This window comes from Bombus vancouverensis, chromosome 12, assembly GCF_051014615.1.
Source record: "Bombus vancouverensis nearcticus chromosome 12, iyBomVanc1_principal, whole genome shotgun sequence".
In the NCBI taxonomy this organism is placed as follows: Eukaryota; Metazoa; Arthropoda; class Insecta; order Hymenoptera; family Apidae; genus Bombus; species Bombus vancouverensis.
Window position 1 is genome coordinate 8,568,228 of NC_134922.1, and position 24,627 is coordinate 8,592,854.

At 31.8% G+C, this 24,627-nt stretch overlaps 5 protein-coding genes across 13 annotated transcripts; 3 read left to right on the forward strand and 2 right to left on the reverse strand.

Moving 5' to 3' along the window:
• Positions 1 to 312: 312 nt before the first annotated feature.
• LOC117155317 (protein FAM136A) lies at positions 313 to 2,360 on the forward strand. The gene is made up of 3 exons (XM_033331172.2): positions 313 to 751; positions 927 to 1,067; positions 1,144 to 2,360. The coding sequence occupies exons 1-3, from the start codon at positions 668 to 670 to the stop codon at positions 1,345 to 1,347; spliced, it is 429 nt and encodes a 142-aa protein (XP_033187063.1). The 5' UTR covers positions 313 to 667; the 3' UTR covers positions 1,348 to 2,360.
• On the reverse strand, positions 1,574 to 14,373 carry LOC117155316 (DAZ-associated protein 2). Of its 3 annotated transcripts, none has more exons than XM_076623297.1 (6): positions 14,216 to 14,363; positions 12,544 to 12,576; positions 6,172 to 6,246; positions 5,986 to 6,089; positions 5,743 to 5,901; positions 1,574 to 5,666 (listed from the first exon to the last, which is right to left on the reverse strand). In XM_076623297.1, the coding sequence occupies exons 1-6, from the start codon at positions 14,229 to 14,231 to the stop codon at positions 5,493 to 5,495; spliced, it is 561 nt and encodes a 186-aa protein (XP_076479412.1). In that variant the 5' UTR covers positions 14,232 to 14,363; the 3' UTR covers positions 1,574 to 5,492. The 3 variants fall into 3 exon arrangements, with proteins under 3 accessions (XP_076479412.1, XP_076479411.1, XP_033187060.1); XM_076623296.1 differs by lacking the exon at positions 14,216 to 14,363 and adding an exon at positions 12,726 to 13,005; XM_033331169.2 differs by lacking the exon at positions 12,544 to 12,576 and having other exon boundaries at positions 14,216 to 14,373.
• On the forward strand, positions 12,627 to 19,130 carry LOC117155130 (putative ATP-dependent RNA helicase DDX23). Of its 2 annotated transcripts, none has more exons than XM_076623287.1 (11): positions 12,627 to 12,644; positions 15,390 to 15,969; positions 16,101 to 16,433; positions 16,517 to 16,939; positions 17,011 to 17,137; positions 17,208 to 17,331; positions 17,408 to 17,523; positions 17,599 to 17,859; positions 17,968 to 18,142; positions 18,214 to 18,457; positions 18,904 to 19,130. In XM_076623287.1, exons 2-10 carry the CDS (start codon positions 15,398 to 15,400, stop codon positions 18,435 to 18,437), a joined length of 2,355 nt encoding a protein of 784 aa, XP_076479402.1. In that variant the 5' UTR covers positions 12,627 to 12,644; positions 15,390 to 15,397; the 3' UTR covers positions 18,438 to 18,457; positions 18,904 to 19,130. The 2 variants fall into 2 exon arrangements, with proteins under 2 accessions (XP_076479402.1, XP_033186632.1); XM_033330741.2 differs by lacking the exon at positions 12,627 to 12,644 and adding an exon at positions 14,897 to 15,039.
• LOC117155132 (testicular acid phosphatase homolog) lies at positions 18,135 to 23,666 on the reverse strand. 6 transcript variants are annotated; one of them, XM_076623294.1, is made up of 9 exons: positions 21,145 to 21,241; positions 20,685 to 21,028; positions 20,363 to 20,451; positions 20,122 to 20,220; positions 19,814 to 20,053; positions 19,568 to 19,753; positions 19,153 to 19,488; positions 18,891 to 19,080; positions 18,135 to 18,433 (listed from the first exon to the last, which is right to left on the reverse strand). In XM_076623294.1, exons 2-8 carry the CDS (start codon positions 20,734 to 20,736, stop codon positions 18,904 to 18,906), a joined length of 1,179 nt encoding a protein of 392 aa, XP_076479409.1. In that variant the 5' UTR covers positions 20,737 to 21,028; positions 21,145 to 21,241; the 3' UTR covers positions 18,135 to 18,433; positions 18,891 to 18,903. The 6 variants fall into 6 exon arrangements, with proteins under 6 accessions (XP_076479409.1, XP_033186634.1, XP_076479408.1 ...); XM_033330743.2 differs by having other exon boundaries at positions 18,135 to 18,387; positions 21,145 to 21,240; XM_076623293.1 differs by having other exon boundaries at positions 18,135 to 19,080; positions 21,145 to 21,240.
• Positions 22,319 to 24,545, forward strand: fest (wurstfest; the record flags this gene model as incomplete). The annotated part of the gene is made up of 7 exons (XM_033330561.2): positions 22,319 to 22,537; positions 22,806 to 23,009; positions 23,092 to 23,382; positions 23,563 to 23,687; positions 23,748 to 23,865; positions 23,932 to 24,098; positions 24,184 to 24,545. Coding segments are annotated over 7 exons (1,350 nt in total), but the record flags the coding sequence as incomplete, so codon positions are not given.
• Positions 24,546 to 24,627: the final 82 nt, after the last annotated feature.

The window sequence follows — 24,627 nt, forward strand, 5'->3', positions numbered from 1 at the left end:
CAAACTCAAAATGTAGCAAAAAGTCCATAGATGCTTCGTTAAAAAGTTATAATAAATATATAATGTTGATATAATATTTGATATAATCGATATAATTCTTTGTTACAACTTTTTAATGAAACATTTATGGAGTTTTTGTTACATAACATTTTAGCCTTATTTTTATTTATAGAACACAGTCGCAAAGCTTGTACAATAAATTATGGAACATTACATAGTTATACGCCACGGTCGTGTGTATCCTACCCATATGTACATTTATACAACTGTATTACATATACGCAATTCAAATTCTTGACTTGAACCGCCATACTGCTTACCGAACAAATTGAGAAACATTTGTCATTCACTAGCTCACAGAGTCTTATTTCCATTCATCACAGGAGTTGCTCGATCGTGCTTCACTATCAGATTGTTCTATTCTTTCTTTAAGCCTTGTTCTTAAAGAAATATAGGTTTCCCTTTTTCCTTTAAGTTACAATATGATTGGGGGAAATTATTCGTTTAATAAACATTCGATTTGTATTATGTAACTACACATGCGCTATTAGCAATCTGACTTGTATTCTATTCACTGGATCATGTGGCGTGTAGTTTCATAGGAAGCCGGTTAAATTAAGTTTAGTTTATTTTGATATTAATGAGTTTTTAGGAAAATAAGTACAAAATGGTTGAAGAACAACAGAAACGAATCGAAGAACATACTAGCAAAATAGTCGAAGAAATTGATAAATCAATGAGAAAAATGAAGGTGCTTTGAATTTGTAGTATTTTTAGGTTATATCGTGAAACACGCGCATTTGGAAGCTTTTATTGTTAAAAGAAATTATGTATATATTAATATGAAGTACATATGAAGAATTTATAAAGAATGATGGGAAGAATAAATTAGTAGACTATATAGAGAATTTGGTATTCAATTTTAGGCTGATGCATATAGATGTGCTGCAATTTGTTGTGATAATGAGACCTATAGTATACAACGAGTACAGAACTGTGTAAAAAATTGCAATAATTCACTGGATCAAGCTCAAGAATATGCTAGAGAAGAACTGGAAAGAGTTCAAGTACGTTTTATCGTCTTTTTTCTCTAAATGAAAAGTCTGCAAATCAACAGAATATTTAATGAATATTATTTTTTAGAATCGATTACAAAGGTGTGTTATGGATTGTAATGATAGAATAAAAGATGCGGCAGGTCCAAATCCATCACAGCGTGATTTGGAAAAATATAGTGAGATATTTGATAAGTGTGTAACAAAATGTGTAGATAATTATTGTGAAACATTACCTACCTTACAAAAAACAATGAAAAATGTTTTATCTGAGAAGAAATATCAACAGTAAGATAAATAAAACTAATGAATAGCAATCTAGAGATAATAAAGTTATTAGATACTAAACTGCCAATATTTTGTGTATATTGCATAGAATTTTTTCTTATTATGTATAAATACAATTTTTAGTACTACTTTATAAAAATGTTTCAATAATGTGCATTTTAATTGCATTTAGATATAAAAGACAACTATGTGTAAACAATATTTTATACACAAGAAAATAGTGAACATAATGAATTTTATGATTATTGTATTTATTAATTAATACACTTGATGATTGCAGTGGTACATTTTCATTTCTCTTTTTATTCTTTTCTCTCACTCGCTTTCACTCTCTCTCCCTCTCCCTCCCAGCCTTTCTATTTTGTTCAACGTAATAACAAATTCTCTGTTGCAATTAATATCATTTCTTTATTGTTACAATAGACATTACGCTTATTGCACACTTTTTTCATGATATAAAACCTTTCCACCACTCTCGCTCAAAATACAAAATAATTGGTCAAAATATGTTGCGTAAATTTTGTTCTAAACTGTAGGTAATCTGCGAATAAATTGTTTAAATAATAATAATTTAAATATAAATATCAACACAACATAATTCAATTGTTTCTTCACGTGTACAAGTTCCTATAAAATTAGCCATTGGGCTTAGTATTCATTTTCTTCCGTTTTTCTCTTTCTGAAAGGATCATTGTAACATTCAATTCTTATCATAGCTGCAAAGATTAAGGTGGCTCAGTGCACTTCTTGTGCAATGTAAGGTATGAGCGAAGTGCCCCATTTTTTGCAATAAACAGCCCTTTGCTGATATGCAAACTCGCAAAAATTCGACGAGAGTGATTACATTTCAAGTAACGACACAACTTCTCGCTTATCACCTTTTTTTGTCTTTTTTTTATTTTTTTCTTTTTTTTTTAATACGCGTCTCAAATTCCTAAATGCGACTCGTACATGTGTCGATTATGACTCAATGTCGTCAAATGGAATGGCATGAGTGTTTTCTTTAGTTTTGGAAAATGTCAATTTTCTCAGATGTCTCGAGGTATAAGTGAATGCTGCGGTATTTATTTCGCACCTGGCGTCGCACGGATTGAGAAAAAAAGTCTATGTAACATTTTGTATCCCAATCAATCAGACTCTTCGGACTAGATTTTTTTTTCTTTTAATAAGATTGAGATTACGCGCTTCTTTATTAAACGCTGGTCATATGTGAATAACTGTAGGTACATCTGGTAGAAAAAGAATTGAAGGTACAAGGTGAATGTAAGTTATGGCGCTGTGGCAACAAATTTGGCCAGTGCGTTTCGCCCTTATGAAAATTTGAATTCCAATCGTTCGCGCATTATCCTCTTTTTCTTCTTTTCTTTTCGTAGAAACTGAATTAAATTCGACGATGGTACAAAACAAGACAAGTACCTACATATTCTGCTTTAGATTTTGAGGTAATCAGATATCACAAAATACAAAGAACAGTAGTTAATTTTTTTAGGAAGTTCCTGCGTTTTTTAACGGTGCAAAAATTGAAAACGTTGGATGAATTTTGTTTTTGAAACCGATACATAATTTCTTCCATACAATAAACTTGATTCATAAAAATTTAACTAATAAAATTCTCAAAGCAGAATAGAAATCACTTTGATTCACCGTTAATTAAATTGTAACTTATTTTAATCTCAATTAAAGAGCAAAAAGTCACTTTTGTTTACATCACAGATAAGTATTTGAAAATACCCATCCTCATTAAAGTCCAATGCGAAACATATTAGAGTACTGGTCAAGTTTGCCGGAACACCTATTCGAAAACTTCTAAATAGAACTGCGTTTCTTGGTCCTATCCTAAGCTATCACCGATTGTAAATTAGTTTCTTCGATCTTCATTGCTTAATTAATATCGTGTTTAATTGTGCACCTGCAGAATGGAACATTTCAAGTATCCTATCAGCAGGTTCACCGTACTATATGCCTATGATCGCGGAGCAAAACAGTCGTTTTCGTAGCTGTGTGCAACTAGTTATTTTTTTTTCATAATTTCCAGGATTTCTGTCTCTTCGTTCTTTGAAATAGATCTCAAGTTTCTCAGAAAATAGTATGTAGTTGTTAACAACATTCTGCACTGTATATTAAATTATAGGCGTTACGAACTCGCTGCGTTGCTTACCGTATCATTACCGCAACATCGCCTAATATGGCTGACATAAGGCTTGACCCCGTCGTTACGAACTTTCCCTCTACTTACATGGATATTCAATTTGTACTTTGAAATTGAGTCAACTATTTGTTTCCTTCGTGAGCTTTGGTCGAATTCAGTTCCCACATAGTTACTGTGCAACTTGATAGGAACAAAAAAAACTTGGGCAATGTTACTATGTTTACAATGCTTACGGAGAGGACGTACTTATATGCTATTTTTTTAATATTATATTATCGACCAGTTCGAATAGTTACACGGGTGCTTATTAAAAAGACAAAGTAACGTTTATTGGGGAATTCCAGTCACTACATGGTAACTGTTTCAATCAAAGCACAATTTTAACCCGCTTATAGAAATTCGAACGCCGCGGGCAAGCCTTTCATTTCAATTAAATAATAACTTTGTTAGCCGACCTAGCTAATCTGCATTTAAAAAAGAAACATCAAACAACTAGGAAGAAAGACTACTGATTTTAAAGAAGAGAGTGCGTACTTTTAGGTAGAGTAGGTAAGTATCTTTGAAGTCGATTGAATACGTGAGAATCTTCGGTATATTTTATAATTTTGAACTTTGTCGTTTGGCACTCAAGCCTTGAACATCGCTTATACATATTTTATAATCATAAAATGCGTCAAAATTACATAATGATTTTAATGACGTGAAAAAGGAACCATTTCAAACATTTCTTTCCCTACTGCCCTCACTAAAATTTTTATCAAAAACAAAAAAAGAATAATAAAAGTTTCCTATGTACTACTAATTGTTCGCTAAATTACAAGTATAATGCGCAACAAATAACCTCATCAACTACGAATGACTCTCACGCATTCCTCAGGCTCCTATCACGAACATGTTCTTTTTTTCCTAAATGTTGGGGCTATGATGATCTTTTTTCACGTTGGAAAAGAAACTTCATTGGAGCATTAAAAGCTCCAAAGAAAAAAATTATCGAAAAAAAATATAGTCGTCTAGAAAGTAACAGAAATAACGCGAGCAACCCCTTTGCTCTTCGGTTTGCCTTGCAGAAAACCAAGTCGCGCTTAAAAAAGGCTTAGAACACACTTTGAATATCGATCCCTGTAGGCGAATAAGACAACTCGCATCCACTGGTGCATGTATTCACTCGTTAACTCTAAAAAGAAGAACAACACCGTGTTCCCTACTCTCGCTCGCGTTTAACATCACTTTTATAAAATAAAAATGGAACATCTCGTGCGTTTTGAAATGTATCGTTAACTGCGTTAAATACGAAAAGGTAAAACTTTTTTTAGATCACATAATTGAAATTTTCCGTTTTCAAAAAGAAGTTTATAGCATTCGTAATATTAAATGTACGGATTCTGTTATATTAATACAACTTAATGTCGCGTGACAATCGAGTAATTAAAAATAATATCTTGTATTTTTAAATAACCATCATTTTCTTAAATTTTAGTTTAAGTACGTCGAGGAATCATTTATCATTTGATCGTTACCATCAAGAGATAACGAAATATCATCGAAGACCTACAATTTCACTTTTACGCATCTTTAGTTTACAAAATGTGCTTTTGGTTTTTTTCGAGTTATTTCAAATAGCTGTTTTTTTCTCAATCATATAACTGGTGCCGCACGAGTCTTCCCTTCTTAATGTTTCTCTTAAATCTCATAGTATGATGTATGCGCCGACCGATAGCTAAAATTTGAAATCGCATTGTGCACTGATAACTATACGTCACATATAAATCTGTGACAAGAAAAAACTAACGAGCTAACAGAAAATATACTAAGCACTTTTAGAATATTAGCGAATTAGAAAGTGCTATTTTTGCGATCGGTCTACGCACAAGATATACTAATTAATAGCTGCTCCCAATGTGAAAATAGTAGAATTCTAACATAAATCAGATTTGCCTACATGGATCATCTCGACAACAATGCCTTTGTTAGACTTAGTGTTTCACAAAAGGTTTAATGGTTTACCAAAAGGTGTAACCGCCTTCTGTTCCCCCTCCTAAGAAATTTTTCTTTTGCGATATAGCCACGCTGTGACTCGCCATTGCAGCTAGTTGGGCGGCATTTGGAACTGTTGGGGGTGGTGGCAAGACAGGTTGTGAGATACTATCAAATCGATTAGTAGCATCGAATCCATTCTTCAAAAGAGTTTAACAAATTAGTATGCTCATATATATAATAATAAAGAATATGCAATAAATTTTAATTACTTACAGGCATCACAAGTGTAGGGGGCCTAACTGGAGGCTGCATTGCTGCTGCAGGGTAATATGCTGCAGCTGCAGCTAATGGTGGATAATATTGCAATGGTCCATATGCAGGATAACCCGCTAAGTATCCTGGGTATCCTTGACCATACATTGGTTGATACATCTATACAAATTAATTACAAAGTTCTGAAGAAAATTTCTAATGTATCAACACATTTTTCTTAAATGAATGCAACAAAGTCCTCACCATCGGATGAGTAAGAGTTTGATCATACGTTGGCGGCGGTGGTCCTTGCGCTGCATAAAGTTGTGGTTGATTAGGAAATACTCCATACGGTGCGGCACCTGCAACTATATTGTAAAATTCGCATGTAATCGGATCGCTAAAACCTGACGGAATCGACACATCGAAACACAGAGATGATTCTCTTACGTGTACTACCGTAGGTAGCAGGCTGTGCCGGCGCAGGGACAAAACCTGTTGGTGGATGAGGTGTCACCGGGTATGCTGTAACACATGCAATGGAAAATGCAAGTCCGTTCAGTTTGTTGGCCGTAGGTTCGATCTAAGCCAACGGTACGTGGTACCACTGCCAGAAAGGATAAGAGAGAACATGAATTATCAAACAATAGGAAACATCGGAACTCTTCATTCACTTTCAATCCTTCCACACTATATACTTCATAAGTTCCTCTTCTATCTCCTATTGATCGTGTAACTCATATCCTCAGCATCGAAACGTTTTTGACGCTAATCTTTTTCTATTGTACATTATTACTAATAAAATATTCTTTTCCCATCTTTGATTAAAAATTTAATTCCAATGTATAGAATGCGTCAAATACGTCTTGATTCCAAAAGTGGTACTCCCACACCCAAGTATATCTTACACATGACATACACCGTTTTTATCAAGGTACTATTCAAAGCTCAAACAATGTTAGTCACTAAATAATGGTGAAAAGAAATAACCGAAAAAACGGTATCGTTGCCTTCTTGTTACCTTTAGAGTTTACAGCAGTTTTCATAGTCTTATATATTCATACAAGTGGAGAGCAAACGTTGCAATCGAAACGTGTCAAGAAAAAAAGGAAATCAACGAGGAAACTAATAATGCATGTCCGCGTAAACTTCAGTGGTACAAGACAGGCTTCGTAGTAAAAACATTTACGGCTCTTTCGAAAATCCATCATCCATCAGTGCTTCCCTTTTTACATAATATCTTGAATAATCTCAGTGACGCACAAAAACACAGAGGATAGTAGAAAATTTGAATTTCGGGGATTCTCGAAAGAAGCGTAGTTGAAAGCGAGACACTTGAGAATAGCTTAGCAAACTATACTTCTGGTACCTTAACTGTGAATAAATAAACAACAGCACGTATATATATATGTATATATATATACATATATATATATATATATATATGTTTGGAATTTGACATGGAGCAATCTGTGGTACATCTTGTCACTAGTATAATTAAAATGAAAAAAAGTCTCGGACAATGTTCTTTATTTTCTGTTTGTTCTTTTTCTTTTTAAAGAAACAAAGAACCGCGTTGAAAAAAAAAGAAAAATAAGAGAAGAACGGGAAGGTTCTTCGTCGAATTCTTTTCACCTTCTTGAAACATAATACACAGAAAAGTTATACAAACAAGTCTAACAATACAGCCACTACGGGTGTGATATGTAATGTTCGACAGTCAAAAGAATCGTCAGGCAGTCAGTCAAGAATTAAAAAAAAAATTAAGAAAAAGAAAGAAGAAGAATAACAAGAATAAAATGAGAAACTATTCTCAAATGAAAACTCGCGTTAATCGACCTACCTTTACTTCTAAACTAAGATATACGAAACCGATCTCAAAGCAAATAGCGTTACGCAATCAAGGTAAAAGCCAAATACATTCGTCTAAATAGTCGAACCTCTGAATATTCATGAACTGATATTAAGTGTTTGAAGAGTTAAATGCATCAGATGATTCCGATAGAAAAATGTTACTTTTCAGTATCTGTCTCGTATCTCATAAGAAAATATGCAGGGGGAAAACCCTAATTTCTTCGATTAGTTTTCCTGATATTGAAAAGTGTCATAAAATTTAAAAATAAAGATATAAAGTTCTCGACAAATTCGCAAACATGTTTGAACACAGTTATGAAACATTCTGGTTCGACTAGATCAAAAAAGGAAATAAATGACAAAAAACAGAGCTAAAATAAAGCCAGGAATAAATAGGGTAAATGGATTGTTCCAAAAAGTGATGTTAAAAAACAAGCCCAGTAATTAAAAATCGATTAAGTGAGACAGAATTTCTTTTTCTCTTCTCGTTTTTTTTTTTTTTTTTTAAAGTAACGGTAAAGTAGTCCAATTAAATTGAATTCTCATTCGAATTAACTAAGAAATCGTCATTGCTTTCGGGCGGTGAATGTGTAATTTATACAATGAGTACAGTGGTACGATGAAAAAGGTATACATATATATATATGTCCGTAATATGTACATATATATATGTATATGTATATCAAGTTCCACACATTCAAAAAGTTGTGACAAGATTCAGCAAACCACAAATTTCTGCAAATATCCATAAATAAAGATCAAACATGATTAAAAGTTCTTTATAATTGCGTAATATATATTATTAATTGGGCGCTGTTCGCGTAAACATTGCCACGAGCAGATTTTCGTCATCGGCCAGGTTCAACTCTCATTCTCGTAAGCAAACACGAGAACGCCCAATTTTCATGTTTTTTTAAAAGTAGAGACTAAATTATGCCCTGTTCCATAGCCATTTAACATACGCAAAGCACACACAAGAAATATGTTATTCTTTTATTTCTTTCTTTTAAAGCAATAATTATTTCCATATTAAAAAGACGAATGGAACGCATATATGCTTCATTTGGCGTAGCAATCGTTCATTTGTCATTCGAAATTTCTTGTTAATGCAACAAATTCTGAACGTTAACATAGATCTAGAACGCGTATGATAAATAGCTCAAGCCCAGTAGCAGTGGATGGACATGTTGTACTCTAACATAGACGTCAGCCCACACCAAATTGTCCATGATAATTGAACACTGGTCCAACGCATGGAAACGAGCACTCTCCTCAAATTATGTTATATTGCACTTTATACAAGCCTATGTGTAGGATGATACCGTTTCCTTCATCCTCCGCGTAACTAGAAGCATTCATATAGCTTGTGCATTTTCCCATTTGTAAAAGATGAGGCTCGTTATATCCATTACTTAGATCAGCCTTCAATCGAATAATAAATTTATGTGTCAGTGCCACGGTGCAAACAATCATCGAATCCAATAACAATTGATTATAATATTAATATGCTAGTACGAGTTTACTGGGTAACTTGAACAGTGTTCTTTCTTTTTTTTCTTTCTTTTCTTCTTTTTTTTTTTGCTTTATATTCTCCTAATTCCTTTCTTTCTCTTTTCCCTCTTTCTGCCTCTCCCACTTTTTCATCCCCTTTCTTTCTGCTCTTTATTCGACCCGCCTTTCTCTCGTACACGCACGCATTCCCTCTCATCTCCTGCTCTCTGTTATTACTTTCGTAACCTAATTTGTCCCAATGAGCATATTCGACCTAATTTGCCATCAGAACCAAATGGTCTATCGCGTTTTATCCGCTCACGCGAGAAACTGGGCGAAACCTGCCCGTTTTGTTTCGTTATAATCGCGATTCATCTATTTCATTCTTTTTTTAAACTAGACGATTTTATTCATCGAAATGCTTCGGTGGAACAGTTTTTGTGCCTCAGAGAACCCAGCGACCGAGGAATGATCGAAGATTTCACTTTCACTGTACTCGCATAATATTTAGAAGAATCTTCAAAAGCAAATATTCTTTGAGAAATAATAATTATATTGAAATTATTGAAAATTATATCAATAGTAATAGCTTAATTATTGTTATTCAATCTCTATTAATTGGTTATTTTCATAAAAGAACATAATAATGCACTAAACTAAGATTATTTTCAATATATAACGTGATCTAATTTTATTAATCTCATTTTTCCATGTTTCTGTTAAAACAACGTGTATTTAAGATCGTTTAAAAATATTTCTATATTTTGCTCAGTATTTTGATATTTTGTTCCACTTGCTGTAATTTCAAGAACATTTCTGTAGAAGAACAATGTTACAAGCTTTATCATCAGGTGATATCTATTCATCTGCTATTCTTCCCTTGGTTTCTAGTCTCGATATAAATTTAATCGACTTTTTATCGAACATGTCTAGACCGCTGGGTTTAAGAAGGTAGAGACATCCTTATATTCACAACTCTCGATGAATATCGTTGAATACTATCTCATATTTAAGCTCACTATTAACAGTATACATGATATATTCTGCCAAACATGCACATGCAACTCAAAAACGCTCGAGAGATTCCTATGACCTTGTAGCAACAATCCGACTGGACCAATTTCTTAATAATTTCCCAGAACTTTCGTTGAAGGAAGAAAAGCAATTTTTAGAGATGTTAATGAATTCGATGGTTTGTTCACGACAGGAATAGGAACGTCTCTGTGTCGTGTCTAAAAGACCATTTATAAAATTCCTCAACTACACGATTAAAAACCGACGAAAATAATTCGTTCGATTCCTTCTTAACCATTTTCTATCTTTTTTCAGAACAAAATGTTACAGTTTATTCGTAAGAAAAGCTTATATCTGCAAAAAAGGAAACACATCGACCATTAGAAAGTTAAGAAGGCAACGAGCGAAGGCAAACATAAAAGATAGAATTATGAAAAAATCTACAACATGTTATGAACATGCATTACGTTAAAACGTGCGAGCAACTTCTATACGAAAAAAAATTAAATAAGATATATTTATATTCTTTCTTTTCTCGATCGTTTTTTGATCGGATATGAATGAAGGAATAAAATGTCAGTCATCGAAGAAGCTCACACGTCACGCGTCTTTCTAGCAACGCATTCCAAGCATGCAAACTAAAATACAAATATGTAAAAAATGATCAAAGCTATGTATATATGTATATATTTGCACACAAAGTAGGTAAGGAGGCAAACAAACATAATTTCGCTCTTGAAATATTTTTCGTTACATATTACATTCATCTAAAAAATATCTATGAAACACGCTTCATCGTTTTGTTTGTTATTTTTAGTCGACGAAGCATGTTTTTATTTTCATGTCATTTTTATCAACTTTTCTTCCTTTTATAATTTGATCATGATTTTATTACGTTTCTTCCTTTTTTACTTTTAAAGTTATTACCGAGAGAGGCAATATTTATTGTTATAAGTTGCATATATGAATGTATACACGCTATACATTTTTCTTTCTTTTATTTGTTTCTTTCCAATTAAACGGAAATAAACTAATGCGCTACTATTGTTGAAGAAAGTATATTTTTCCCTTGTATATCAACTACAAGTAAGTACATGCAAAACTGACCACAAGTTTCATCTTTCATATCATTAATTAACTTCTGATTTATTTCAACATATCATTAAAAGAATAGAAAACGATAATTATCAAATATTTTAACAAATATGTACTTATTTTTAGTGTTTCTTTTCATCTTGAGAAACTTGTAGCCGGAATCAAAGCAACATGCACTATTGTTAAAAGTGAGCTACCAAGTTTCTATTGAGTAAAAATATTATAAATACGCTGAGCTTAAATACAGCATTCGTGTCCACCCCGTTGACTCACTGTGAAATCTTGCGACGCATTTATAAGAGAATTTATTTACTTTTTTGCATTCTTAATTTACCCAAAAAAAGAAACAAAACCAAATATTGTATATATACTGTAAGAAACTTTAATTCTCTCTTTAATAAAAGCCACAAGAGATACAGTGAGTATTGAAACAAAGAAAATAAAAAAAAAAGAAAAAAATAGAAAAAGAGAAAAATAAGCAATCAGCCAATACCACGATTTCATTACGAAATATTTGTACACCCATATCAATATCTTACGTTCATATTGATTTGGATATATAGCAGCCGACGTCTCCAATTCAAAAAGTATAACTCTCTGATCATGTGTTTAAACTCATTCACAAAAAGACTTACAAATACCATTGATGATCCTAAGCGATCTCTGTTTACGAGGGTATTCATTTTCTAATATCGCGAGATGACAGTTTCGCTCAAAACGCCTGCGATACAACTTTTTACGCGGTCGGAAGAGTACGTATCGTTGTTCAACTATGTACAAGCGTGCGGTACAAGCAATCTCTTAACACATGGAACGGATTTTTCGATCCTTTTAATACCTGATGATCGTGGATTAATAACCAACGTAGGCCTGGAAAAATGAGGAAACTGGTATTAGTCTATTAGGGATTGATTTTAACTCACGTGGCATTTCTACAATTTTTTCACGATATTTATAAAATATATATTCTTCACATTATTTCCTTTTATAGTTTTACAAACCAGGCATTCCACGATCTCTTGGTATTACGGTTAGCTAATAAAAAAATCAATGATAAGAGGAATATTGGAAGGGGTTGGAGACAAAATTTGATCGCTTGAAACATCGAAGGCGGGAAAATAAGGGTGATTCGATGTTGAATATTTTTGTTCGCTTTCTTTTCACTTTTTGAATCAGGAGGCGCACGGTGCGTTTATATCTTCATATATATATTTGGTAGAATATATATATATGTGTGTGTATGTGTGTGTGTATACGTAATATATGTTGGTATATAAACACGTAGTGAGTTAGGTAATATATAGAGTAAGGTGAGGTTAGATACGTGGCTTAGGCTGCGCGAACGCCGGTCTCCGAAGCTCCACCTACTGACTGGGATCAAATCGTCTTTGTAATGGTCCGCTGCAAACATATTGACAGCCACAACTGTAGGCGCTATCCTTCGGTTTTTTAGCGGCTATACCGTCACGGTAATATGCTCGCAGATTTGCACCAGTATAATCCTCAATTTCTCGTCGTAATCATTAACGATGTAATACTGATCTACTTACAGACTAAACTTTTACACATCCCTTAAACGCTACTGCTCTGTAATCATACATTTGCCTTAGGAACAGAGCGGACTGAATTAGGAATAATCACATAAGTGTCCGAGCTGTTAATTAAGTACAATAGTAGATTACTATAAAATCATGTAGTCATGGTCCAAGCTGTACGTCAATTAAATATTTCCATCAGCACGTAAAAGACTTGGAAAGCCAGTAGTAATATTAAATTACATACCTCACTCGTACGAGTTATTAAACAGCTTCTTTATAAAAGCTTCTACTGAGTATTATAGACAATCTATATATACTGATACATTTTTGGAGGTTATGGAAAAAGATAACTTCAAACGCTCCTCTATGGAATCTATTTTATGATATATCAATTGAAATTAAGACATCTCATAGATGTAAAAAAATTATAATTTGAAATTAATGCTTGATAACTCTCTTAAATACATAAAATGTTTTTTAAGGTATAACGAATCTTAATTCATCAAAATTATATCATTCATGTATCTTAACTATAAATTAGAAAAATAATATAATTGTGTCAGAACAAAATTATCCGTTATTAACCTTAGTATATCTATAAACACTACAAAATAAAAAAAATGTAAATGGCTTCCAGAAGTCTGTTGTATAATATTACACAATCTAACTTTATTTTTCACCTTCTTTTCTTAAAGCATCAATAGAAACTGAATTATTTAGGGAAAATTAAATTATAAATTACAATATTAATGTAGATGTGTACCATAAAAAAAAATATTCTTTCTTTGCCATGACAATGTTACTAATGCTTTTAAGTTCCAATTACCAAAAAATATAATTTCTAATAAAAAGCTTAACACAACTTTTGTGAAATATGACAAATATTTGTATTCTTCTATTTAGAGTTCGATAAAATTTAAAATTTTTATTTTCAGTAAGAACGCCATAATACATGATAAAATTTAATAGTAATGATATTTTTGAACTCGATAAAATTTTTCTTGAACGCATAAAGCGTACATTATTCGTTCATGTATACTAAATTCTTGAATACATACAGTAGTTTGTGAAATGTAACATAGAGATAAAGTTACATGTGATACGAAACTAATAATATTGATAACATTCGAATGAAATTATATCGTTTTAGATAGCATACGATTTTTAATAAAGAGTCATCGTGAAAATTATTCAAGACGAACTTTGGAAGCCATTTTGTATTTCCCACACACAATGCGGTATTGATTTATCTGTCACTGGACAGAAATTCAAGTTTCTCTCATCGCATTAAAACGAGACTTTATATGTGTAATAATGATACGAGTCTCGATCGAATTTAAACGTGCACCATTCTTCACAGGTGTCGGATAGCATTGCTAACATAAAAAAAACTCGTCGTCGTACGAGTGACAAGTGGTATTCTCGACTTGAAAACACGAGATATTCTTAACGTGTATAACACATATTGCTAGTCGTATTACACGATTACGATATATAGTTACCTTTCTTGTCGGTCATTATTGCTTAACGTTTCACAAATTCTAGAAAAAAATACGTTATTCTTAATTAAATCACCGATTTAAATTACAATACTGAGGAGACAAGCAACGGCTGTGACACTTGACGTACACTAGCGCCCTTTATTGAGCCTTCCCGTGGCTCGCTCGATGCTTTGCTTCCATTGGCTTGAATCTTACATCACGCTGTCCAATCATTACAAAATAACCCACTCATAATTGGGCGGTAAAAATTCAAGACATTTTATTGTATAATCATTTTTCTAGTAATTTAATATTAAAGCAAAAATGACTTGGACATAAGCCTTTATATCTGAATCTAAGTAAAAAGATTTCATAATAACTTTTGGAATATCTTTCGCAATAATTTTTTAACGCGAAATATTTGAAATTGCATTCGATCATTTAAAAATAATTATTATTATTCAAATGTTCGAAATTTGAAGAACAAGTTTTTTATTCGTACTTGTCTTCATTTCATATTCCATAAATCTTAAACAATGAGACTAATTCTAATTTAATAAAATAATTACTTCCTTTGTTTAAATATACTATAACTTACATCTATTGTACCAAAAATTGTTTACACTAGATAGAAAATTACGTAAATTAAAGATTAATATTTTGTTAGACAAGAATAGAGGAGAAAATTCCTCTCTAATGAAAACTATGAAATTATGTCGCTTGCATTGAAAAGTTAACCATAGTCGTTATACCTGTGAATTTGTAAATTGTATACAGCTGTACAAGTGTAGTTCTTGTGTGCAAATTTATTTGATTCAAAGAGAAAAGTTGTTATCTTTCATTTAGTAAGAGAAATTTATTCTGCTTTTATTTATATTTTATAGTTTAAAAGTATATTTAACAACTTCATACAATCTGATTATGTCACGTATACTTTATTGTGACATTTGATAATAAGTGATAATACATTTGATAATAGTCCAAGTATTATATGTTTACTATAAATATTTATAAAAAATGCCATTATAGAGAGTAATTATTAATACAACGATATATAATGTTTATTTTGTTATCTATTTATTATTAAAAAGATAACGAATATTTATGGCTTTAGCTGTATAACCTCTCAAAGTAGTTCATTAATTACTTGTGGATATTATTCCAATCAATCAATTCAAACACAATTAATTTGTAGAATTTTCAATGGCCCATGATAAAAAAGCTGTAAGACGAAGTCGATCACGTGAACGCGATCGCGAACGTGAAAGAGAGCGAGAACGTCGAGATAGAAGACGTTCAAGAAGTAGATCAAAGGATCGGAAAAAAGATAGGAAACGTTCAAGATCGCGTGAAAGATCAAGGGAAAGGGATAGATCACGTGAAAAAGATAGAGATAGATCAAGAGAAAGGCGAGAATTTAAAGACAAATCAAAGGATGACAAAAAGCGTAAACCAAGTCCTATATTTGTCATAGAAGACGAAAGTAAGAAAGAGAACAAAACTGAACCAAAGAAAGAGGAGGAGGAAACTGATGAAAAATCAAAGCTTCCTCCAAAGAAAGAACCATTAAGTTTAGAAGAATTATTAGCTAAGAAAAAGGCAGAAGAAGAAGCACGTGCTAAACCAAAGTTTCTAACTAAAGAAGAACGTACTGCTTTAGCATTACAAAAACGACAAGAAGAAGTTGAAGCAATAAGAAAACAACAGGAGGATATACGTAAATCTTTTCATAGCGAAAATGTTGGGAAAGATAAGGAGTGGGATGAGAGAGACAGGTATATATATATATATATATATATATATATATATTATTTATTTATTTACATAAATTACATATATAATATTTATTTACATAAATTAAATTCATAAAATAACAATTTATATTTCATTACAACTTTTCAAATAGACGTAGAGATGGTCAGCGTACAAGAGAGGATGAAATTAAAGACAAGGATAAAGAGAAAGAAGTAGAAGCTATTAAGGAACGTTATTTAGGATTAGTGAAGAAAAAACGACGTGTTAGAAGATTAAATGACAGAAAATTTGTATTTGACTGGGATACCTCAGAAGACACATCTGTTGACTATAACAATATATACAAGGAAAGACATCAGGTACAATTTTTTGGTAGAGGAAACTTTGCTGGAATAGATATTAAAGCACAAAAACGAGATCAAAGTAAATTTTATGGAGAATTACTAGAAAAACGAAGAACAGAAGCTGAAAAGGAACAGGAAAAGTATGTATCTTTTCCTAAAAGTACAATTTATTTATGTAAAAATATACAATTTTTTCATGAATTTATATGTTCTTCTTTTCTAGAATGCGATTAAAGAAAGTGAAGAGAAAAGAAGAGAAGCAAAAGTGGGATGACAGACATTGGTCAGAGAAAGCTCTTCATGAAATGACAGAAAGAGATTGGCGTATATTCAGAGAGGATTATAATATTACAATAAAAGGAGGACGTATACCTGATCCAATTAGATCATGGAAAGAATCAGGATTTCCAAAAGAAATTCTTGATATCATTGATAAAGTGGGATATAAAGATTTAACACCTATACAGAGACAAGCTATTCCCATAGGACTTCAGAATCGCGATATTATTGGAGTTGCTGAAACTGGATCTGGAAAAACACTAGCATTTTTAATTCCATTACTACTATGGATTACTAGTTTACCAAAAATTGAAAGATTAGAAGAAGCAGATCAAGGTCCTTACAGCATAATTTTAGCACCAACTCGGTATGTTTATTATCTATATTTTTAATCCTTTTAATTTACTAGTAAGTACTCTATAAATTACATTTTACCAGGGAGTTGGCTCAACAAATTGAAGAAGAGACTAATAAATTTGGACAACCATTGGGTATAAGAACAGTTGTAGTTGTAGGTGGTCTCTCAAGAGAAGAACAAGGATTCAGGTTGAGAATGGGATGCGAGGTACTATTTTTATATATTTATAATGTAAAAAACCATTTCCTACATCTTAAATTAACTTCTATTATTACAGATTGTTATAGCCACACCAGGACGATTAATTGATGTATTAGAAAACCGATACTTAGTTTTAAACCAGTGTACTTATATTGTATTGGATGAAGCTGATAGAATGATAGATATGGGTTTTGAGCCAGGTATGTTCTTCAAACTACTAATTCATCTTGTGTATAAGGTAAGTAAATATTAATTATCACAATCATCAATTTTTAGATGTCCAAAAAATTCTGGAATATATGCCAGTTACAAATCTAAAACCAGACAACGAGGATGCTGAAAACGAAGAAAAACTTTTAGCTAATTACAATACAAAGAAAAAATATAGACAAGTAAGAAATAATATTTAATATTACATTTTATCTAAATCCAAATATATATAATGAACAAATTTATTGTCTTTCTAGACTGTTATGTTTACAGCAACAATGCCACCTGCAGTAGAACGATTAGCTAGAACGTATTTAAGGCGACCTGCTGTTGTATACATCGGCAGCGTAGGAAAACCGACGGAAAGAACAGAACAAATTGTACATATAATGGGTGAAGCTGATAAGCGTAAGAAATTAATGGAAATACTTAGCAGAGGAGTTGAACCACCAGTCATCATATTCGTTAATCAAAAGAAGGGAGCTGATGTTCTTGCAAGAGGTTTAGAGAAACTGGGCGTACGTTTGAGTTTTAAATATTATATAATATCCTAAATTCAGCAAGAACATATCCTATTTGTATTGTAAAACTCGACATGTGGTGCAATATTTTATTTCATTTTTCAGTATAATGCTTGCACTCTTCATGGTGGTAAAGGACAAGAACAAAGAGAATATGCACTTGCTTCTCTGAAAAGTGGTAGTAAAGATATTTTGGTTGCCACTGATGTGGCAGGCCGTGGTATTGATATTAAAGATGTGTCTATGGTCATTAATTATGATATGGCTAAGACTATAGAAGGTAAATATATATTATTAAAAGAAATCGAATTGTGTGGACAGGAATATATGTTACTTTTCACGTGTTTGTAGACTACACGCATCGTATTGGTAGAACTGGACGTGCTGGAAAAGCTGGTCTTGCCATTTCATTCTGTACCAAAGACGATAGTCATCTGTTCTACGATCTGAAGCAAACTATTCTTGCAAGTCCTATATCTACTTGTCCACCTGAATTACTAAATCATCCAGATGCTCAACATAAACCTGGAACAGTGGTTACAAAAAAACGTCGAGAAGAGAAAATATTTGCCTAAAAAGAAAAAAAAATTTATTTGTAAGTATTTGTTTACAACTATCATGTACGTTTATTTCTTATACGCAAGTACATATTTTTTCATAGAAAATAAGTAGAATATGGACAAAGTATATATGTAACAGAAAAGTAAAATAGATAAAAATATAAATACATACATTTTAGGAAAATAATTTTTATTATTATTACAAATCAGTTTATGTAAATTAAAAAGTTGCTAACATGTATATTTTAGGATTACAATTAAAAAATAAGTGTCTTCAACTATCGTTTCAAAAAAATGAATATATTTATTTTACATGTATTGTACTCTTAGATAATTTTAAAAATATACATGTTTTCATTTATTTAGTGTTGTTAAATTAATTTATTTTCTTAAATGAAATTATTTATTGTCATCAAAATTAATGACTTATATAATACTTTTATCGCAATCCTTATGATTCATATTTACCAAATAACTATAGTCAAGGAAGCGGGGCAGGTGGAGGAGTATAGTCTCCATCGACTTTACACTCTTCATCCCAATTATCTGGAATCATTGGTTTTAAAATCTGTACTAACTGTTCAAGAGGACATACTGTTGTACACCCAGGAACATTCAGAGGATATAGTTTATGTTCAGTGCTATTTTTTAAAAACATCTAAAAAGGATAGAATGTAAACCAGTAATAAAAATGACTTTTACATTTAAGATTTTTTATGCTATAATTTACCTGAACATTCCATCCACCGTTTTTTTCATGCAACTCAATCATTACCATAATATTATAATGTGGCATTTGATTGTTCCATACATGCATAAGATCCATTAAAGTTACAATAGTACTGTCATGACCAACATACATAAACATTTTTCTTTCTTCAGGTTTTAAAATATTATTTTTTTTCGCTAACATATCGCTAACAATCTTTTTTAGAAAAGGTCCTCCTTTAAGTTTCTTAAGATCATCATTATACACATTAAGTTGAAAATCGTATAATGTAAGCGGTATTAGTTTATCAGGATAATAATCTTTAGTCCACTCGGGAAGAGTCAAATTCATATGTTTCTAAAGCAATCAATTTGCGTTATTAATGCAATTTTTATAATGTATAATTTCCCATTTTTGTTAGAAAATCAATACAAACCTCTGCTGTTAAAGTTCCGTAAAGTGAACTCACATCACCGGGAGTTGAAATCACCATACCTGTTAAATTCGTCAATTCTTCGTAGAGTTGTTTATTTTCGTCTTGAATTCGTTGAACTTCTGACAGGTTCGTAATTGTATGTCGTAATTTAGTATATTTTGGACATGTATCCCATATTAACATTAACTAAAAATATAAAATTATATAAAATATATAATTATTTAAATATTTAAATAAAATGTGTACCCTATCTTCCGAACGTGGTTGGTAAAATAAGGTAACAGGTTGCCAAGCTAAATCACGTTTAAAAGACTGTTTCTCAGTTGGTTTCCACAAAGCTGCTGCTTCTAACATAGCAGACATTTTTGTACGGTCAACAGCAGTGGATTGCAAGTAAAATATGTTAGGGCTATAAGTTGGACCCAAAAAATTATTGTACTGTTTCCTTAAGAAAACACCTTGATTGTATTGATTTCTTCTTCCTTCCTATAGAAGATTACTTATGTTAATAATAAAAATGTTGATATAGTAATAGAAATCGTATAAAGCATTACATTTGTTAATTGACCCCAACCATAAGGCTCCATGGAATTATTGATATAAGGATCATTTGGATAAGTGTCTTGTGGTGCTCTGTCTCCATGCCTCATTACCTGAAAGTTTATTGCCATAGTTAGAAATTCCATATCTTTGTTATGGATTATGTGATAACATTAATCAAATTGCAAACAAATTTAGCTCAAATATGGAAGAAAAACAGAAATGTTCTTTTTCATTTGATTTTTTTATATTTACCACTGTTACTAGTCGAAGGGTATCACTTTCAATATCTTTATTATCTTCATCATTACTTGTCTCAACATTTTCAACTAGTGTAGGCAATTCTAGAAGATAAGAACATATGATACTTTAAATTATTATTTCAAGGACATTCTGAAACTAAACACTCAAACATTAGAAATAGTCACAATTGCAGAAATATCGATAAATTGCAATATTTTTCATGTTTTTTCATGTTTTTTCACGTTTAAAGACAAACACATATTCGTTCACAATTTGATACGCGATATTTGGAAATTTACGAAATGTGATTCGCATATGTACAAAAAAAGATTACCTAAAGTTAAGCAGATAACACTCAGGAAAAGAAAGAGTTTAAAAACAATCATTATCGAATTATAATTTTTTTTCTAAGATTTCTATTGACACCTGAACTTCCGCGAGCTATTCTATAAACAGAACGAAAACATATTGGTGCTTAAACAAGTATCAGCAAATGAATCCTTTGTCCCCACCAAGTGAAAACCGGTATTATACGGTATAATGTTACTTCCAAAAAGTTTATGTTGTATACTCAAATATCCAACATTTATTTCATTCATATTAACTATACTATATAAGTGTAGAATATTCCCCGCGCGTACTTCAGATACTTCACGTATCGTTATCACTTCGTGAAACCTAAAAAGAGGGCATAAATTAGTAATATGTTAAAAGAAAATCCTACAATTATTTTTTAACAAACTAAATATTTTTGGTGAAATTGCGAATACGAAGTACTGTTTTCACTAATTTACTTTAATGAAGTTTAGTCAGCGAATTTTTAATGTCGTTTGAATTTTGTACAAATAATATATACATTTGAAGGAAGTACAAAGAAAACTATGCGTTGTTATGCAATAAGCACATTGACTTGCAATAATTTCTATTGTCATGTTATACTATCTTATTCTTGAATTTCATGTTTTATAAAGAACATGTACTAATAAAAATATATTGTAATATATTCTTGAAAGTGAACAGTATGAAATTAGAACAGTTTAAAAATATTAGAATATATTATTCTATTGTATGAATTGTATCGAAGCGTTGGAGTAAAAGATGTAGTTCTCGGGTGCTGTGGATTTGATCTTACAAATCCAATACTCGAAACCGATACTAACTCGTTTTTAATGAAATGCAAATGTAATAATGTCATTATGGTAACCGTTAAACACTGCTGGCTATAAGAAAATATTTTAAAAAACATTTTGTACATAATAGAATCGATACTCAAACATGCGAAAAAAAACATCATTGTCAAATTTATTAGAAAAGTATGCGGATAATGTTAATAATTGACAATTGTATTGTACAATTGATAATAATTAGTGATAGTAGATACTTATGTAATTCTTGATTAGCAATTGTCACCTTCACCTTGATCGTAGTTAATGACTATTTCTTGGTGTTAATATTTTACAGACGTTAAAAATGACTTTTCAAAATGCTAATGTTTGAGAAAACGAAACAAGAAAAGAGAAATATTAATCAGAATACTCCTTTAAAGTTTAAATACATTTTCAAAGAAAATGAAAGTTCAAAGACTGAAGAAGATAAATTAAAATGATATGCTCATTATAAAAGGAGTACCGATCGAAAAATTATACTTTTGAAATTTTGTTCATTGTAGTATTATTATATCAACATATGTAGGAAAACGAAAAATACATTAATGCGAGGATATAACAAATGTTAAAGAAATCATTGCATTTGAATCCGAGAAACCTTGCCTACTCTCATTTTAGTGGAATTTGTCTACTACATCAGTCTCTTGTCATTTTTTATTGTCAAGGCAACGACATAATCAACCAGGATATTCATTCGTTTTACCGAAATATCTTCCAACCGCGTTATCCTCTGAACAAGTTTTTATAGGCATCTACGAGGATTGATTTCCCTCAGCGCGATCCGAAAATTCTTAATCGCTAAGTAGAAACCTTTAAAATCAAAGTTACGTATGCAAGCGTCTTCGTGAAGTTAAGAATCATCAGAAACGTCGAAGACGTGATTTCACTGAAAGGACCTGGACCTGTAGATACAAAAACAGCTTCAGCCGTGGATCGCATAAACGAGGGTAGTCAAACGGCGGTGTCGAAACCCCGGAAATCCCGTCGCAAGAAGCCAAAAAACGCTACAGCCAATTCCAAGGTCTTTTTTTAAACTCTTTGATCTATTATTTTTCAATCTTCAATTCTTAAATTATTTGTTGATCGAGTTCATTCCCGTTAACTTCTTTCGATATATATAATACGAACGATAAATATAATATATATAATATATTACAATACGATAAAAAGATTTGTTTCTCAATATAACATTTATAAAAATGATTAGTGGAGTTGAAGAACGTCTATCTTTCTTTCATTTTTTATTAATTAATATTTAGATGATTTTTATTATATCTTATTAATTAAAGGCAAAAGCTATGTCAACTCCTTGCGGCGAATTTCGAAAGGAGATCCAAAAGTGTAATGTCCAAGCTGGAGCACAAGTGATGAATCAACAACCATGTTCCATACCAACAATTCAAAATCAAACTACCTCGGCGGCACCGATGCGACCTAGATCTGTCTATACAGCGCATAGTTATCATGCACAGACAGATGAAACTAATTTCCAGGTACTTTACATAATAATTAATATGGTTACTAATTATTAAAGGTGATCTTCATTCTTTAAAATAATTTATCTTTCTTCTTTAGCGATACAGTGAATTTCCCAAGTACTTTGAAGCACCACCGTCGGAGCAATGGGGTGGATTAGCCGGTACAACGGCATTTTCTAATTCAACAGCACTTTGGCGACAACCACGAAATTCTAAAACCATTGCACCATATTATGAAGAGACGTGTCTTTACGCAGAAAACTGGAGAGAACATGATACCGATGCTGCTATTGTAGCTACACCGCATGGTACAATTTCATTGAGACTTCACAACAGAATTCGGGTTGATATGACGATCGATCGTGCAGTTAGAGTAATTAATTTTAAGGTATCTTCTTTTTTCTATTTTATAATACAATTCCTGTTTCAAGCAAATCTGAATACCATAATTAAGCCATCTATGTAAAAACAACATAATACAAATTCATAGTAATGCAGTAACACAAACGGAAAGCAATCTCTAATACCTACATGATTATTATCTGAATTGCATTTATCGTCAGCGTAGAATAATATTGTACTATCGTTGAGCGGTTCTGGAGCGGCTGCGGCATTACTCCATCCAAATGGAAGAATATATCAATATGGATCAAGAGTTGAAATCCTGGCCCATGACGCCCATGGCAATAACAAGTCAGTGGTATCTATAACATTATTAAAGTATCATTAACAAGTATTATTATCCTTCATCAGATATGCGAAGATGTGGTATAAAGGGGTGAGCTTTACTTCAGAGCAGTGTGCTCTAGTTTATTTAGTTGATACGGCAGGGACAAGAACAACTACGGATTCATTTTCAGATATGGGTCAGGTATGAAAAACAGATATCATTGTATAAACTGTATAACTGTACTAAAAGGAAATGTTTAATTTTTAGGACTTTTCTCTTAGTGTTTTTTACTCTCGTTCTCGACATGGTGCAGCATGCTTACAAGAAGCTGCAGCAGCTTTAAGTGCTGCTCAATACTGGTTAACTAATGAGGGTGTAGAAAATTGGATCATTAATAACGTTAGAGTTTCACAAACACCTGATGGTCTTGTCAGGTAATTTTATCCATGAAAATTATAAGAAAAAGTCATTTATACAATAGTGCAACAGTCAATAAGCACATAAATTTTTATTTATTAGGATTGCACGAAATAGTAACAAATACCAATTACGAACATCGCCTAGTAATGGAACAGCTTCATTAACAACACCATTTTTACATTGTACGGCATCTCTTGGTCAAACTTCCCATCTTTTTGTGCGTCGTGGTGAGCGACGTATGCATTATGATGGAACTAGTTTTATTGTACGAAACGCAGGTCACAGTGCTGGATTCGATGATAACAATCAATTGAAAGTTTATTGAGAAAATTTGACATGAACTTATTATCGTAAGCTTTAGAAATGTTTATTGGCGGCAATAATAACACTTACATTCAGTATATAGATTTAATTTTAATGCCGTAAATATACATAAAGCTACATGAAAATGAAAAGTTACATCTTTGAAAATTAATCTCTGATAAAGTAACTTCTTCACGAAATCTATAATACATTTTACTCAGTTTTTAAGTTTAGAAATTT